Genomic DNA, 18,622 nt, shown 5'->3' on the forward strand with positions numbered 1-18,622 from the left:
AACGTGAAGTTTCATTGGGAAGTTTCTGCCACTCCTTCGGGCTTTCAAGGATATAAGGCAATGAATAAAACTGCTCTGAGGAGATCACTATTCACCTGACCTTTCCACCTGGACTGAAGGGAATGTCTCCTTGTCTCTAAAGGGATTGTAACACAGCAGCAAAGAAACCCGAATTACCCTCACAGTGGGTAGGAACAGGTTTTACAAGACGATGACTTTTCAACTCGGTGAGAGGCTGACATCGGGCTGATAAGAACGACTCTCACAGGATGTCCTTTTTAATTTTCACCTGTTCTCAACTGATTAAAGTTCTCTGGAATACAAGCACTGGCATTTCCTTTAATTAGAGTCACACAATTGAGCAAACTGACCGATGCTTTCAGGTGCTTTACATTGACTTACACTTCTCTGCTTAACAGGCAAAGGCCAAACATGACTCCAATATGGATAGAAACTAACAGCAAACTTCACAACGGTCTGATAATCCCTTTCCATACTGGATGGCAAAGTCGCACCACACGCACTCACCCGAATTTTGGTGTGCTTTATGTACAAGATAACACACACTTCTGCACAGTTATAGACATCACACCCTGACAGAATGAGATCTGCTGAAACCTCGATGTGTTGTCTCCAAATTAGGCTTTAATTATTTACACAAACCCTTTGATGCTTCTTATATTCAACTGGGGAAGAGGGTGTGTTCAACCTTTCATCACTTCCTTCCGCTCTTCATGTTTCCCTCAATGATTTGAAACGAGCGGGTTGGCTCCTCACAAGCCTCAAGGCTGCTGTTCTTGTTCCTTTCCTTTTAAAGAGAAAAGCTTCAAGTAAAATATGTCTCTGTTACTGGGTCTGATCATCTTGTTTCACGGTAAGAGATTTTTTAAAATGATAACCCCTTCTATTTTCTCTCGATTTATTTATTTTTTTCCATTCCTTCGTTCTATCATCCTAAATGCTTTTTTCTTTCTTTCCCCTTTCTTTCTCTCTTTCTAAATCTTGCTCTCCTCCTTTCTTTCTTACATTCTAAATCTTTCTTTCTCCCTTCCTCCATTGGCCCCGAACATCCCTGTTCACTGACCTCCTCCTCTCCAAGTCTCTTTCCCAGACGTGAACTCGCAAACGATCCACCAGACGCCCTCCACTGTCTCCAGATTTCCTGGGGAGAGAGTGGAACTGAACTGCACGGTGGAGGGCACCAGTAGCACTTACATGTATTGGTACAGACAATACCCGGGGAAGGAGCTAGAGTTAATGTTTTACTCCACGACTACCAATTTCGTGACTCCTGAGGGGACGGTGGACGGATTTACAGCGAAGCGACCGAATGGCAACCAGATCAACCTGGAGACCTCTGGCCTGCGGGCGAATCACTCGGCCGTGTATTACTGCGCCTGGAGTCTGCACAGTGACTCAGAGAGATCGAGGAGTTTAACAAAAACCCAAAAGTGGGCAGGAAACACCTGTTTGACATAAATAAAACCACGCGTCACCTCGTCCTGTTGGGTACTTTTTGCAGAGTGAACGTGTATTTGACAAAAAGAAAAAAAAAACGGGTTAGAATAAAAGTGAGGGATTAGATATCGAGGCACTGGAGAAGGTGCCACAAAGATGTACAATGATGATGTTAGAACTGAGAGGTTATAACTATCAGGAAAGGCTGAACAGGCTGGGGCTCTTTTCTCTAAAAAAAGATGGCTGAGGGGTGACTTGACAGAGGTTCTTAAAAGTTTGAAAGGGTTTGATATGGTAGGTGTACAGCAAATGTTTCCACTTTTGGGGGGAGACCACAACTATGGACCTTAAATATAAGATAGTCACTAATAAATCCAACAAGGAATTCAGGAGAAACTTCTTTACCCAGAGAGACGTGAGAATGTGGAACTCGCTACCACAGGGAGTAGTTGACGCGACTATTATAGATGCATTTAGGGGAAGCTGGATAAACACACGAGAAACATAGGAACATAGAAAATAGGAGAAGCTCATTCGGCCCTTCGAGTCTGCTCCGCCATTCAATATGGATCTGGCCAAAATGGACTGGGATCAGCTGCTTGTAGGAAAATCCGCATCGGAGCAATGGGGGTCTTTCAGAAGGGAGATTGACACCATACAATGGCAACATGTTCCCGTAAAGGTCAAGGGTGGTTCCAAGAACTCCAGGGAACCTTGGATGTCAGAGGATATACGAGAATGGATTAGGAAAAAAAGGAGGGCTTTTGGCAGATACAAAAGGCTAAGGACGGAGGAAGCCCTAGAAGAGTACAAAAAGCGCAGGGGGATACTTAAAAAGGAAATTAGGAGATCAAGGAGGGGCCATGAAAAAACACTGGCGAGCAAAATAAAGGAAAATCCTAAGGTGTTTTATAAGTATATTAAGGGTAAGAGGATGACTAGGGAAAAAATAGGGCCCATTAGGGACAAAAATGGCAATCTGTGTGTGGAGCCGGAAGATGTAGGAGGGGTTCTAAATTAATTTTTTGCATCGGTTTTCACTATGGAGAAGGACGACGTAGACATAGAAATACGAAGGGGGACTGTGATATACTCTAACATATTAACATTGAGCGGGAGGAGGTATTGGCGGTTTAAGCAGGCCTAAAAATGGATAAATCCCCAGGCCCGGACGAAATGTATCCCAGGCTACTGTGTGAGGCAAAGGAGGAGATTGCGGGGGCTCTAACACATATATTCAGAACCTCTCTGGCCACAGGGGATGTGCCAGAGGACTGGAGAACCGCTAATGTAGTACCATTATTCAAGAAGGGGAGTAGGGAAAAACCGGGGAACTACAGGCCAGTGAGCCTAACATCAGTGGTAGGAAAATTATTGGAAAACATTCTGAAGGACAAAATTGGAGAAGCAAGGATTAATCAGTGATAGTCAACATGGCTTTGTCAAGGGAAGATCATGTCAGACTAATTTGATTGAATTTTTTGAGGTGGTGACTAGGCGTCTGGATGAGGGTAACGCAGTGGATGTGGTATACATGGATTTCAGTAAGGCCTTCGATAAAGTCCCGCACAGGAGACTGGTCAAGAAGGTACGAGCCCATGGAGTCCAGGGTGCCTTGGCACTTTGGATACAAAACTGGCTTAGTGGCAGAAGGCAGAGGATGATGGTCGAAGGTTGTTTTTTGTGGCTGGAAGCCTGTGGTCAGTGGGGTACCACAGGGATCTGTGCTGGGGCCCTTGCTGTTTGTGGTCTACATTAACGACTTGGATATGAATGTAAAAGTTATGATCAGTAAGTTCGCTGATGATACAAAAATTGGTAGGGTGGTAAATAGCGAGGAGGATAGCCTCAGTCTGCAGGACGATATAGATGGGTTGGTCAGATGGGCGGAACAGTGGCAAATGTAATTTAACCCGGAAAAGTGCGAGGTGATGCACTTTGGAGGGACTAAAAAGGCAAGGGAATACACAATGAATGGGAAGACCCTAGGCAAGTCAAAGGGTCAGAGGGATCTTGGTGTGCAAGTTCACAGATCCATGAAGGCGGCGGAACAGGTAGATAAGGTGGTAAAGAAGGCATATGGGATACTTGCCTTTATTAGCCGAGGCATAGAATATAAGAGCAAGGAGGTTATGATGGAGCTGTATAAAACACTGGATAGGCCACAGCTGGAGTACTGTGTGCAGTTCTGGTCGCCGCACTACAGGAAGGATGTGATCGCTTTGGAGAGGGTGCAGAGGAGATTCACCAGGATGTTACCAGGGCTGGAGCGCTTCAGCTATGAAGAGAGACTGGGAAGATTGGGTTTGTTTTCCTTGGAGCAGAGGAGGCTGAGGGGGGACATGATTGAGGTGTACAAAATTATGAGGGGCATAGATAGGATGGATACTAAGGAGCTTTTTCCCTTCGTTGAGGGTTCTATAACAAGGGGGCATAGATTCAAGGTAAACGGCGGGAGGTTTAGAGGGTATTTGAGAAAGAACTTTTTCACCCAGAGGGTGGTTGGAGTCTGGAACTCACTGCCTGAGAGGGTTGTGGAGGCAGGAACCCTCACAACATTCAAGAAGCATTTGGATGAGCACTTGAAATGCCATAGCATACAAGGCTACGGACCAAATGCTGGAATGTGGGATTAGATTAGACTGGGCTTGATGGCCGGCGCGGACACGATGGGCCGAAGGGCCTCTATCCGTGCTGTATAACTCTATGACTCTATGACTCTAATATGATCCTCTATCTCAATACCATATTCACGCTCTCTCCCCAAACCTCTTGATGCCCTCTGTGTCTAGAAATCTATCGGGCTCTTTCATAAATATATTCAGTGACTTGGCCTCCGCAGCCTTCTGTGGTAGAGAATTCCACAAGTTCACCACCCTCTGAGTGAAGAGGGAGAAAGGAATAGAAGGGAATGCTGATAGAGTTCGATGAAGAGGGGAGGGAGGAGGCTCGAGTGGAGCATGGATCTGTTGGGCCAAATGGTCTGTTTCTGTGCAGTACATTCCACGTGCTTAGATACAGATTAAAGCCCATTTTCTGCTCCTGAAATCCTCCATTATTGAGGTTTCCATCTTTCACTTTCTCTCCTCTCACTGGCGGCAATGGAAGTCCCAGACCACCCAAAACGGGCCAAGTTCTCATCCTTGGCATAATGGGTATCTCTTTTCTAATGATTTATATATATATATATATATATATATATATATGTAATAGTGCCTCTGCTATCACTTCCTAACTTCTTTTAATATTCACGGATGCAATCCATCCGGATCTGGGGTTTTATCCTCTCTAGGCTTTGATTAGGTTATCAATTATCTCCCCTCTTTCTATCTTAAATGTCTCTATATCTTGTTAAATCTCTTCTTCTAATGTCTGGACCAGCTTGTTAGTCTCCCTGGTAAATACTGAGGCAAAGTCATTCTTCAATATTTCTGCCACATCTATCTATCTATCTACGTTTCCAACTGCACAATGGTCCTAAATCCCACAGACAGATGGGGAGAGAGAGAAATTGAGTGAGAAAATCCTGCTAATGCGCAGGTCTGTCAGTGCCCGATCTGATTTACACTTCCGTGTGATGCTTTGGATCTTTTTTACTTGGTTAAAAACGCTATATAAATGCAAGTTCAATCATTCACTTCTTCCAGTTCTGACGAAAGGTCTTCGATCTGAAACGTTAACTCTGTTTCTTTCTCCACAGATGCTGCCTGACTTGCTGAGTATTTGCAGCATTCTTCAGATTTCCAGCATCCGCAGTGTTTTGCTTTTCATGTAAATACAATTTGTTGTGTGTCTTTCTCCAGCACTGCCATCACTTCACCGCGGCAGCAGAGGGCGATATTGTCCAACAAATGATAGCCCAATGGTCCCGGGACTCCCGCCTCCGCACCAGTCTTTTTGCCGGCTCCTCCTCACTGATTCATTCATTCATATTATGGTTCGTAATTTTTGCATATGCAAGGGGGCAGCAGGAGTTTATCGGTGAGATTGAATACAGCAAGGAAAATATAAAGGAGGGAGAGTAGGTCAGGTAGGAAGATCCAACGGGAGGGATAGAGAGATAGGGAGACAGAAAGATACAGAAAGAGAAAGAGAAAATGAGAAAGGGTGACAGAGAGAGAGAAGTAGTGAGACAGTGAGATATTGAGATAGGAAGACAGATATAGAAAGAGAGAGAGAAGAGGAGATAGGGTGATTAAGAAAGGGAGAGAGCGAGAGGGAGATAAAGAGAGAGAAAGAGACACAGAGATAGTGAGATAGAGAGACAAAGTGGGGGAGGGAGATACAGAGAGAGAGAGAGAGATAGTGAGATAGGGAGACAGAGAGGGAGATGTGGAGATACACAGAGGGAGAGTGAGATCGGGAGACAAAGAGAGAGATAGAGAGATACAGTGAGAGAGAAAAAGAGCGAGATAGATAGGGATTCCGAGAGTGAGATAGGGAGATAATGAATGCCTGAGATAGGGATGCAGAGAGCGATAAAGATACATAGAGAGAGATACAGAAAAAGAGATATAGAGATATATATGGGATAGAGAGTGAGATACAGAGAGGGAGAGAAAAAAAAGAGTAATTTAGGGAGACAGAGAGAGATGCAGAAAGAGAGAGAAATATAGATAGGGAGAGAGAGCGAGAAGTATATGAGGGCGGAGAGATACAGAGATAGAGAAAGAGAGATGTGGAGAAACAGCGAGATATAGAAGGGCACACAGAGAGACAGAGAGAGACAGACAGGGATAGAAGCAGAGAGAAACAGAAAGGTGGAGGGAGATAGAGGAGGACACAAAGAGAGGGAGAGGCGGGGAGAGAGAGAGAGAGATAAAGAGACAGAGACAGATGGAGAGAGATAGTGAGATGGTGAGACCGGGAATTACATGCAGTGATATCAGGAGCTGCGAGATTGGTGATTGCACAGATTCCCTCCATGTGCGGTTGTGTTCTTGTGCCATCATATATCACCCTGAGCATTGCACTGGGAGTGTCGGCCTTGATTATGGGATCAACTCTCTGGATGGGGAATCGAATCCACGACCTCTGACTCAGCGGTGAGAGTGCTCGCCACTGAGCCCAGTCTGACAAAAATATTAATGGAATTATGTAAGATGGTTCGACCACAGTAGTATTGCCTTATTTTTTCTGGTAGTTCTTTTCGGGATGTGGGCGTCGCTGGAAAAGCTGGCATTTATTGCCCATCCCTAATTGCCCTGAGGAGATGGTGATGGGCCTTCGAATAGGTTGATACAACTAAGAGGCCACTTTAAGAGGGCAGTTTATAATCAATCACGTTGGTGTGAGGACTGGAGTCACATATAGGCCCAGACCGGGTAAGGACGGCAGCTTTCATTCCATAAATCAGTGAACCAGTTGTTTTTTTACAACAATCCTACAGCTTCATGGTCACTTTTACAGATACCAGCTTTTTAGTTCCAGATTTTAATTAAACTGAATCCAAAGAGTTCAGAAGAATGAGAGGTGATGACATTGAAACATATAAAATTCTAACAGGACAAGACAGGATGCAGGGAGGATGTTCCTGATGGCTGGGGAGTCCAGAACTAGGGGTCACAGTCTCAGGATACGGGGTATGCCATTTAGAACCGAGATGAGGATAAACTTCTTCGCTCAGAGGGTGGTGAACCTGCAGAATTCTCTACCACAGAAAGCAGTGGAGGCCAAGTCATTTGATGTATTCAAGAAGGAGATAGATATATTTCTTAATGCTAAAGGGATCAATGGATATGGGGAAAAAGCAGGAACAGGGTACTGAGTTAGACGATCATCCATGATCATTGTGAATGGCGGAGCAGACCCGAAGGTCCGAATAGCCGACTATTGCTCATTTTTTCTATGTTTCTATGTTTCTATAACCACTCGCTGCATAAAAATAAATTCGCCTCATCTTCCCCCTGGTTCTTTTCAAAGTTACCGTAAATCTGTGGCCTTTGGTTAACGACCCTTCTGCAAGTGGACAAAAATCTCCCTATCCACTCTATCAAAACCCTTCATAATTTGAAACCCCTCAACTAAATCTCCCCTTAACCTTCTCTGCTCTAATGCGAACCACCCAGCTTCTACAATCTCTCCAAATAACTGAAGTCCCTCATCCCTGGTGCCATTCTGATAAATCTACCCTTGACCTTCTCTGCTCTAAGGGGAACAATTTCAGCTTTTCCAATCTCTCCACAAAACTGAAGTCCCTCATCCCAGGTACCATAACCTTCTCTGCTCTAAGGAGAACAAACTCAGCTACTCTAATCTCTCCACAGTGTATTTTATTTTGGTTTTTAGAGAGCATATTTTTTGCATTGGACTTTTTTCTTTATTCATTCTTGAGATATGGGCGACTCTAGCAATGTTAATTAATTTAAAGCTTAAAATTAGTGGCTGCAGTTTCATGGCCTTTACAACGCCCGTCCTTCCTAACAAACGTTTATTTAAACTCCTGGGGAGGTGAATGTTTTATGATCCAACCCAGGGATTAACAGTTGAATAAACAAATGTTCTTAGTAGCAAATCCATTATCTACTTCCTTTAGAATCCTTAAAAAAGCAGCACTCATATCAATCTGATCAATGCCCAGTGACCTGTGTTCGGCAATAGGCCCACGTGGAAAGCGAAAGACAGGAGAATGAAAGCTTGCTGTGAAGCAAACCAAGGTAGAACAGTTGAAAACACAAACGTTCTTACTCAGCCAAAGTTGCAGAAACGGAAAAGGAGCCGCTCGGAAATTCACCCTTGTTAACAAGCGGGTCGTGCTTTGTCCTCCCTCAGAGGAAGGGCAAGGGGTGATGCACCCCAAAGTGACCATTATGGACCCGTCGGATGAAGAAATTGTAACCCGGGAGAAAGCCACCATCGTGTGCCTGGCCAGGGATATCTTCCCAGGCTATGTGAAGTTCTCCTGGAAGGAGAACGGGGAGGAGATGAAGGAGATGGATGTACTGACCGGGCGGCCGGTGAAGAACAAGGGAAACCGCTACAGTGCAGTCAGAAGGCTAACTGTGACAGCGGCTGAATGGGGCCGAAAGGAGTATTCATGCACGGTGACCCATTACACAAAAGATGGGGAAGAGAGATCGGGAGAGGCCAAGACCAGAAATAAGAGGGGTGAGCCGTGTTCAGTCCCTGAAACCTCCTCCGTCACGGCCCACTCTGAGGATCATATTAACCTAACTCACCCGGGGCGGGAAAGCCATGGAATCGGGTTGAACGCCTGTTTTAGACTCCGCCCAATATTGTCTCCAGTGGAGAGTTAAGATGGTCAGTTTTCTGATGGGCGGGCTAGGTACAAATTGCCCCTTAAACTCACACGCATTTCTGCACTTGTCCACTCATCTCCTCTGTGGAGCTGTTGATCCAATGTCACAGCCGATTATTTGTGTCATTCCAACTGTGGGTGTAAAACTGACGATATCAGATTGTCCCCTGGCTTTACACCCCAGACGGTTTTATGCTGATGATATCAGATTATCCCTTGGCTTTACTCCCCATACGGATTCATGCTGACGATATCAGATTGTCCCTTGGCTCTACACCCCAGACGGTTTTATGCTGATGATATCAGATTGTCCCTTGGCTCTACACCCCAGACGGTTTTATGCTGATGATATCAGATTGTCCCTTGGCTCTACACCCCATACGGTTTTATTGAAGTGAGAGGAAAGAATAATTGAACCAGCTGATCTGATATCAACCGTTTAAGCCCAAAGTTAAAGTTACTTTCATAAGCACACGGACCGACCATTAAAGGGCTGGTGGTGTCAGTAATACAAGTGGCATTTACTGGCACTCATTGACCACTGCTATCACACGGACCTACCATTAAAGGGCTGGTGGCATCTGTAATACAAGGGGCATTTACTGACACTTACTGCTCACTGCTTTCACCGCTGCTTTTTGGAATTTAATTTTAGATTCAGTGCCATACCCTTTGAGGTTTTGGACAAGGCTGCATATGGTAACACCACTGGCCCCGGCCAGAAACGTTTATTTAGACTCCTGGGAGGTGATTTCTTTTATGATCCAACCCAGGGATTAACAGTTGAATAAATAAATGTTCTTACTCTCAAATCCATTCTCTAGTTCCTTTAGAATCCTTAAAAAAGCAGCACTCATATTAATTTGATCACTGCCCAGTGACCTGTGCATGGCAACAGGCCCATGTGGAAAGCGAGCGACAACAGAATGAAAGTTTGCTGTGAAGCAACCCAAGGTAGAACAGTTGAAAACACAAATGTTCTTACTCAGCCAAAGTTGCAGAAACTGAAAAGGAGCCGATCGGATATTCACGCCTGTTAACATGAGGGTCGTGTTTTGTCCTCCCACAGAGGAAGGGCAAGGGGTGATACACCCCATAGTTACCATTATGGACCCGTCGGATGAAGAAATTGTAACCCGGGAGAAAGCCGCCATCTTGTGCCTGGCCAGAGACTACTTCCCAGACTATGTGAAGTTCTCCTGGAAGGAAAACTGGGAGGAAAAAAAGAAAAAATTCCAATCCAAAAAATATGCTCTCTAAAAACCAAAACAAAATACACTATAGAGAGATTAGAGTAGCTGAGGTTGTTCTCCTTAGAGCAGAGAAGGTTATGGTGCTTGGGATGAGGGATTTCAGTTCTGTTTCACTCCTGGAGCTTGCTGCTGTGGATGTGATTGTGATTGATGTTACTCACAAAATTTGTTTTATGTAACTATCCCCCACTCACTGCATTTGGCTAGAGAAATATTCCTGCTTTTATCAACAGACTCTCTTTGTTGTACTCGTCGACTCCGCTGCAGAAATAGACTCTGTCTGCTGCATGTAATAGACTCTGTTTGCTGTCGTAATCGACTCTGTTTGCTATAGTAATCGACTCTATTTGCTCTATTAATAGTGTCTGTTTGCAGTATGTAATAGGCACTGTTTGCTCTATTAATAGATTCTACTTGCTGTATTAATAGTCTCTGTTTGCTGTACTAATATACTTTCTTTTCTGTAGGTAATAGACTTTGTTTGCTGTATGTATAGAATCTCTTTGCTGTATTAATAGACTCTGTTTTCTGTATGTAATAGACATTGCTTGCTGTACTAATAGACATTGCTTGCCTTATCATCGACTCTGTTTGCTGTATTGATAGACATTGCTTGCTATGCTAATAGACTCTGTTTGCTGTACTAATAGAGATTGTTTGCTATAGTTTATGAGTTTGTTAAAGCAACAAGCCCACTCCCGCCTTCAACCCATTGGCTGACAGACTGAGAGATTAATAAACGGACAGCTCAGGTGAATAGTGTAGATGCATTTAAGGGGAAGCTACATAGGTAAATGATGGAGGAAGCAATATCAGGATATGCTGATAGGGGTGAGATGAAGACTGGTGGTGGGAGGCTCGTGTGGAGCATAAACACCGGCATTGACCAGTTCGGCCTGTCCCTGTGCTGTAAATTCTACAACCTCACCACTCTCCGGGTAAAGACGTTGTAAATACTGACACAGTTTCTGCTTCAACCATAAACTCTTCAAGTGAATTTCCACAGCCCCACAACTCTCTGTGTGTAAAAGTTCCTTCTGCCCTCTCTTCTTGGAGTGGTGTGAAGGGCCGCCTTTAATGCGCAAATAATTAAAGTTTTCTCTCTTCTTTTAAAAAAAAGTTATTACAGGAGTCTGTGAAAACAATGGTAAGAGCATCGAACATTTTATATGTTTCCATTTGTCTGTCTTTGTCTCTCTCACACGGACAGAAGGTAATTTGAATTTTTGGATATAGTGTAAATTGAGTGAGTTCGCCACTCGTTATATACCTGGTTCGATCTTTCTTTATGTTGAACTCAATAGAACACTAGAATGCAAAGGGATGGAAATTATGTCAGAGTTATATAAAGCCCTGGTTAGACCCCACCTGGAGATACTCTGTTCAGTTCTGGGCACCGCACCACAGGAAGGATATATTGGCCTTGGAGGAAGTGCAGCGCAGATTCACCAGAATAATGCCGGGGCTAAAAGGGGAAAATTATGAGGACAGGTTACACATGGTTGGCTTGTATTCCCTTGAATATAGTAGATTAAGGGTTGATCTAATTGAGGTGTTTAAGATGACTAAATAATTTTATGGAGTAGATAGAGACAAACTATTTCCTCTGGTGGGAGAGTCCAGAACAAGGGAGCATGATTTTAAAATTAGAGCAAAGCCAATCAGGGGTGATGTCAGGAAGCATTTCTTCACACAAAGGGGAGTGGGAATCTGGAAATCCCTCCCCCAAAAAGCTGTTGAGGCTGGGGATCAGTTGGAGCTTTCAAAACTGAGATTGTTAGATTTTTGTTTGGTAAGGGTATTATGGGTCATGGAACCAAGGTGGGTAACTCGGAGTTGAGATACAGATCAGCCATGATCTAATTGAATGGCGGTACAAGCTCGAGAGGCTGAAGGATCACCTCTTGTTCCTGTGTAACAGGCCAGAGGGACTGAATAGCCTCCCCCTGTTCCTGTGTAACAGAGGGGCTGAATAGCCTCCTCTTGTTCCTGTGTAAACAGGCCCTAGAGGCTGAATGACCTCCTCATATTCCGGTGTAACAGGCCCAAGCGGCTGAATGGCCTCCTCCTGTTCCGGTGTAACAGGCTCGATGGGCTGAATGGCCTCCTCCTATTCCTGTGTAATTTGCTCGACGGGCTGAATGGCCTGCGCCTGTTCATTTGTTCCTAGTAGAAGGAAAATTGGCGTCTTCCGTCTCTCCTGATTGTTCTTTACATTGAAATCCTGGCAGAAGAACAGTTCTTTAGAGTTTCAGGATGAGAGGGAGGTGGTTCTGAACCTAATTTTTTGTGGGGCTTCTGTAATAGTTTATTGTTTAGTTTAGGCCGAGATAGGAGCAAATCCTAACTTAATAGTATTTGTCTCTGCCTGTATCGTAACTCGCAGCAAGTCCCGTTCACTCATTGCCCCTTTGCTCGCTGACCTACATTGACTACTGGTCCCTCAACGCGTCCATTTAAAAATGTTCATCCTGGTGTTCAATTCCCTCCGTATCTTTGTAACCTCCTCCAGCCCTACAATCCTCGAGATCCCTGCGTTCCGCCAATTCTGACCTCTTCACAATACCCTTAAGCACTTCGCCCCACCATTGGCGGTCGTGCCCTCAGTCGTCTGGGCCCTAAGATCTGGAATTCCCTCCAGAAACCTCTCCACCTCTCCCTAAGTTCTGCAATAACTCACCCCCCCCCCCCCGCCCTCCCACCGCCTAACCCTCTCCACCTCTCCTTAAGCTCTGGAATTCCCTCCCTAAACCTCTCCACCTCTCCCTAAGCTCCTGAAATTCTCTTACTGAACCTCTCCACCTCGCCCTAAGATCTGGAATTCCCTCCCTAAACCCCTTCGCCTCTGCCTAAACTCCTGAAATTCACTCCCTAAACCTCTCCACCTCTCCCTAAGATCTTGAATCCACTCTCTAAACCTCTGCACCTCTCCCTAAGCTCCGGAATTTCCTCCCTAAACCTCTCCACCTCTCCCTCAGACCTGGAATTCCCTCCCTAAACCTCTCCACCTCTCCCTAAGACCTGGAATTCCTTCCCAAACCTCTCCACCTCTCCCTAAGCTCTGAAATTCCCTCTCTACCTCTCCACCTTTCTCTCCTCCTTTAAGACGCTCCTTAAAACCTACCTATTTGATCAAGCTTTTGGTCACGTGTCCAAATATCTCTTTCTTTGGCTCAGTGTCAATTGGTGTCTGATTTACGCTCCTGTGAAGCGCCTTGGGTTGTTTTATTCGGTTAAAGGCACTGCATCAATGCAAGTTGTTGATGTTATTCAGACGAGCATTACAAAGTAACATTTTGAGGAAGTATTATTGCAATTTTTTATTTCTTTCAGGGGAGCGGATGCAGAAGCAACAAGTTGTGGCGAAAACAACCGATGCATTGCTCATTTCCAAGAGCTTGCTTTACATGGCTACGGTCGCCATCGTGGTACTCAAGGTTAAGGAGCACAGCCTCTGTTTAGAGATCAACATTGTCCTCATTTTCTGGCACTCTTGCCCGTTTGCTCAAGAGCCTTTCTCAGACACTGGTCGCCCGACAACCTCCAGTCCAAATCATTCGTGCGGATTTATCAACATTGACACCCGACTGGCTGTTTGACCACGGCGGGCATGGAATCATAGAAGCAAAGAAAATTTATGGCACGGAGCGAGGCCATTCGGCCCATCGTGTTCGCGCCGGCCGAAAATGAGCTACCCAGCGTAATCTCACTTTCCAGCACTTGGTCCGGAGCCCAGCACTTCAGGTGCATATCCAGGTACTTTTCAAATGAGTTGAGGGTTTCTGCCTCCACTCAGGCAGTGAGTTCCAGACCCCCACGACCCCTCGGGTGAAAAAAATTCTCCTCAGCACCCCTCTAATCCTTTTATCAATTACTTTAATCTATGTCCCGTTGCTATTGACCTCCATGCTAAGGGAAATAGGTCCTTCCTGTCCATTCTAGCTAGGTCCCTCATAATTTTATTCACCTCCAATACATCTCCCCTCAGCCTCTTCTGTTCCAAAGAAAACAACACCAGCCTATCGAATCTTTCCTCATAGCTAAAATTCTCCAGTCCTGGCAACATCCTCGTAAATCTCCTCTGTACCCTCTCAAGGGCAATCACATCCTTCTTGTAATGTGATGAGCAGAATGTACACGGTTCTCAAGCTGTGGGCTAAATAATGTATTATACAGTTCCAGCATAACATCCCTGCTTTTTTATTCTATTGCTCGGCTAATAAAGGAAAATACCTTATCTGCCTGTCCTGCTACTTTCAGGGATCGGTGGACATGCGCTCCAAGGTCCCTCATTTCCTCTACACCTCCCATTTCTTGCCTTGTTTGTCCTTCCCAAATTCATTACCGCACACTTCTGCGGATTGAATTCCATTTGCCACGGTTTTGCCTACCTGACCAGTCCATTGATATCTTCCTGCAGTCTACAACTTTCCTCCTAACTTTCAACCACACTGCCAATTTATGCATCATCTGTAAACTTCTTAATCATGTCCGCTACATTTAAGTCCAAATCATTAATATATATCAGAAAAACAAGTGTCCAGTACTGAGCACTGCAGAACCCCACTGGAAACAGCCCTCCATTCAAAAAACAGCTGTCGACCATTACCCTTTGCTTCATGCCACTGAGCCTATTTTGGATCCAACTTGCCACCCGCCCTTGGATCCCATGGGATTTTGCTCTTTTGACCAGTCTGCCATGTGGGACCTTGCTAAAAACCTTGCTAAAATCCATGTAGACTACATCAAATGCACTCCCCTCATTGAACCTCCTTGTTAACTCCTGAAAAAATTCAATCAAGTTAGTCAGACACGACCTTCCCTGAACAAATCCACGCTGACAGTCCTTGATTACTCCGTGCCTTTCTAAGTGATGGCTTATAAGGTCACTCAGAATTGTTACCAATAATTTGCCCACCACCGAGGTTAGACTGACCGGCCTGTAATTACTCGGTCTATCCCTCGCTCCGTTTTTAAACAATGGTACAACATTAGCAATCCTCCAATCATTCGGCACCACGCCTGTATCCAGGGAGGAATTGAAAATGATGGTCAGAGCCTCCGCTATTTCCTCCCTTGCTTCTCTTAACAGTCTGCGGTATATTTCATCGGGGCCTGGTGATGCATCTACTTTCAAAGATGCTAATCCCCTTTATACTTTTTCTCCCACTAAGTTTATTCATCCAATATTTCACATTCCTCCTTCTTAACCATGTCTGCATCGTCCCTCTCTTTTGTGAAGACAGACGGAAAATATTCATTCAGGACCATACCAACATGTTCCGCCTCCACACATAGGTTACCTTTTTGGTCTTTAATAGGCCCCACTCTTTCCTTAGTTATCCTCTTGCTCTTAATGTATTTATAAAACATCTTTGCGTTTTCCTTGATTTTAATTGTCAGTATTTTTTCATGCCCTCTCTTTGCTTTCCTAATTTCCTTTTTGAATTTCACACCAGCACTTTCTATACTCCTCTCGGCTTTCTGTAATAATTGGTTCTCGATGCCTGACATAAGCTTTCCTTTTCTGCCTTATCTTACCCTGTATGCTCCTTGGGGGGAGGAGTCGAGCTCGATCATCGATGGCGATCACGAACAACGACATCGAGCAAACTTTCACCCCTGCCCTCCCCCAATCCGTTGATGAGATTACTTCCTGCATCTTATCACTTCCCATCTGAGATCAGCTGAAGCAGCACAGATCATGTTTCGATTCCAGGAGTGTCCTGGCCTTTTTCTAGCTCAACCACTAACTGATCAAACCCCTTGAGTTATCAGAGGAGCCCAGGAACCCCTTTGCAGCATTGCCCAAGTTTTAGGTTTCTACATAACCAACAGTCTACTTGGCATGATGAATAAGGGTGGCCTATTAAATTATACTTGTGGTATTGCAGGTTACATTCCATTATAGAGGTCGGTGATGATATTTCATTCATTCCCACTAAGAAAAAAGAAACTGCATTTATATAGCGCCTTTCACCACCTCAGGACGTACCAAAGCATTATTGTGGCCCTCGCCAAAGAAACAAAGGAGAAAAGACAACCAGCTCAACTTGTTCAGCTGGCTCAAGTAGCTCAACTAGCACAACGATATCAACCAGCATAACTAGTAAAACTAGCTAAAGCTGCCCAACTACCTCGTTCCTCTCGCAAAGAGACGGCTGAGTGTTGATCTGATGGAGATCTTTCAGATAATTAAAGGGTTCGAGAGGGTGGCCATAGAGAAAATGTTTCCACTTGGATGGGAGATGAAAACAAGAGGCCATAAAACTAGGATATCACTCATAAATCCAATCGGCAATCAGGAGAAACTTCTTTAACCAAAGAGTGTTGAGAACGTGGAACTCGCTACCGCAAGGAGCAGTTGAGGCGAAGAGCTTAGATCATAGAATCATATACATTTACAGCACAGAAGGAGGCCATTCGGCCCATCGTGTCTGTGCCGGCCGTAAAAGAGCTACCCAGCCTAATCCCACTTTCCAGCACTTGGCCAGTGGCCCTGCAGGTTACTGCACTTCAGGGGCACATCCAGTTACTTTTTAAATGAGTTGATGGTTTCTGCCTCCACCAGCATCTCAGGCTGTGGGTTCCAGACCCTCACCACCCTCTGGGTGAAAAAATTTCTCCTCAGCTCCCCTTTATTCCTTCTACGAATCAGTTTAAATGTATACCCCCTGGTTATTGACCTCTCTGCTAATGGAAATAGGTACTCCCTATCCACTTTATCTCGGCCCCTCATAATTTTATACACTTCAATTAAATCTCCCCTCAGCCTCCTCTGTTCCAAAGAAAACAACCCAGTCTATCCAATCTTTCCTCATAGGTAATATTCTCCAGTCCTGAAAACACCCTTTTAAATCTCCTCTGCACCCTCTCTAGTGCAATCACATCCTTCCTGTAATGTGGTGACCAGAACTGTACACGGTACTCAAGCTGTGGCAAAACTAGTGTTTTATACAGTTCTAGCATAACCACCCTGCTCTTATATTTTATCCCTCGGCTAATAAAGGAAAGCATCCCGTGTGCCTTCTTAACCACCTTATCTACTTGTCCTGCCACCTTCAGGGATCTCTGGACATACACGCCAAGGTCTCTCTGTTCTTCTACACCTCTCATTACCCTCCCATTTATTGTGTACTGCCTTACCTTGTTTGCCCTCCCCAAATGCATTACCTCACACTTCTCCGGATTTAATTCCATTTGTCACTTTTCTGCCCACCTGACCAGTCCATTGATATCTTCCTGCAATCTACAGCTTTCCTCCTCACTGTCAACCACACGGCCAATTGTTGTATCATCTGCAAACTTCTTAATCATGCACCTACTTTTAATACTAAATCATTAATATATACCACAAAAAGCAAGGTTTCTTGTACTGAGCCCTGCTGAACACCAATGGAAACAGACTTCCATTCACAGAAACACCCGTCAACCATTACATTTTACTTTCTGCCACTGAGCTAATTTTGGATCCAACTTGCCACTCTCCATTGGACCCCATGGGCTTTTATTTTTCTGACCAGTCTGCCACGTTGGGCCTTGTAAAAAGCCTTCCTTAAATCCATGTAGACATATAGACTCAATCAAATATGCTACCCTCATCGACCCTCATTGTTAACTCCTCAAAAAATCAAGTTAGTCAGTCTTTCCCTCAACATTCACTCCCTTCATCTCCGGTGCACCGTGGCTGCAGTGTGTACCATCTACAGGATGCACCGCAGCAGCCCGCCCAGGCTTCTTCGACAGCACCTCCCGAACCCGCGACCTCTACCACCGAGAAGGACAAGGGCAGCAAGTACATGGGAACAACACCACCTGCACGTTCCCCTTCAAGTCACACACCATCCCGACTTGGAAATATATTGCCGTTCCTTCATCGTCGCTGGGTCAAAATGCTTGAACTCCCTACCTAACAGCACTATTGGTAAACCTTCCCCACACGGAATACAGCGTTTCAAGAAGGCGGCACACCGCCACCTTCTCAAGGGTATGGCCAATAAATACTGGCCTTTCCAGCGATGCCCACATCACACGAATTAATAAAGAAGACCTCAGAGGGCTTTAATGCTCGAAAAGTTTACAGAGATAAGGAGGGGCGAGGCCCTGGAGGAATTTGAATATGAGGAGGAGCATTTTAAAAATGAGGCGTTGCTGGACCGGGACCCAATTTCGGTCGATGTGCACAGGGGATGATGGGTGAATGGGACTTGTTGTGATTTAGGTTACGGACAGCGAAGCTTTCCATCATTTCCTGTTTACGGAGGTTGCACGCTGGGAGGCGAGTCAAGAGAGCATTGAAACTGAGCTGACAATTTGCCTTGGAACAGGTCTCGCAAGTGTAAACACAACTGTGGTGAAACTTTAACCCACTTTTGCGTCTCAGTCGCACGAGAAGTGAAAATTCCGTGTCTGTGTGAGTGTGCCGTTAAACCCACAAACCAGGTGGTCTTTTAATTGTTGCAGCTGTTGGCCTCCATAAATGTTCACAACGCCATTCTGGGTAACCACACATTCTCACCGCTTGGTTTCTCTCTGCTTCTAAGTGCGATTTCGTTCTATTGCTGTTTCTTCTTTGACTAAGATTTTCCACAGTCGCATCGAGACATAACAGAGCAGAGAACTTTGCAAGTGTTTCAGATGATTCATCGGGCAG

General features: G+C 44.9%; 1 gene segment (V, D, J or C); it reads left to right on the forward strand.

Moving 5' to 3' along the window:
- The first annotated feature begins 8,246 nt into the window (after positions 1 to 8,246).
- Positions 8,247 to 13,568, forward strand: LOC137312900 (T-cell receptor beta-1 chain C region-like). The segment is given in 2 exon segments: positions 8,247 to 8,565; positions 13,303 to 13,568. Coding segments are annotated over 2 exon segments (585 nt in total).
- Positions 13,569 to 18,622: the final 5,054 nt, after the last annotated feature.

The sequence above is a fragment of the Heptranchias perlo genome, unplaced genomic scaffold, assembly GCF_035084215.1.
Source record: "Heptranchias perlo isolate sHepPer1 unplaced genomic scaffold, sHepPer1.hap1 HAP1_SCAFFOLD_44, whole genome shotgun sequence".
NCBI lineage: Eukaryota > Metazoa > Chordata > Chondrichthyes > Hexanchiformes > Hexanchidae > Heptranchias > Heptranchias perlo.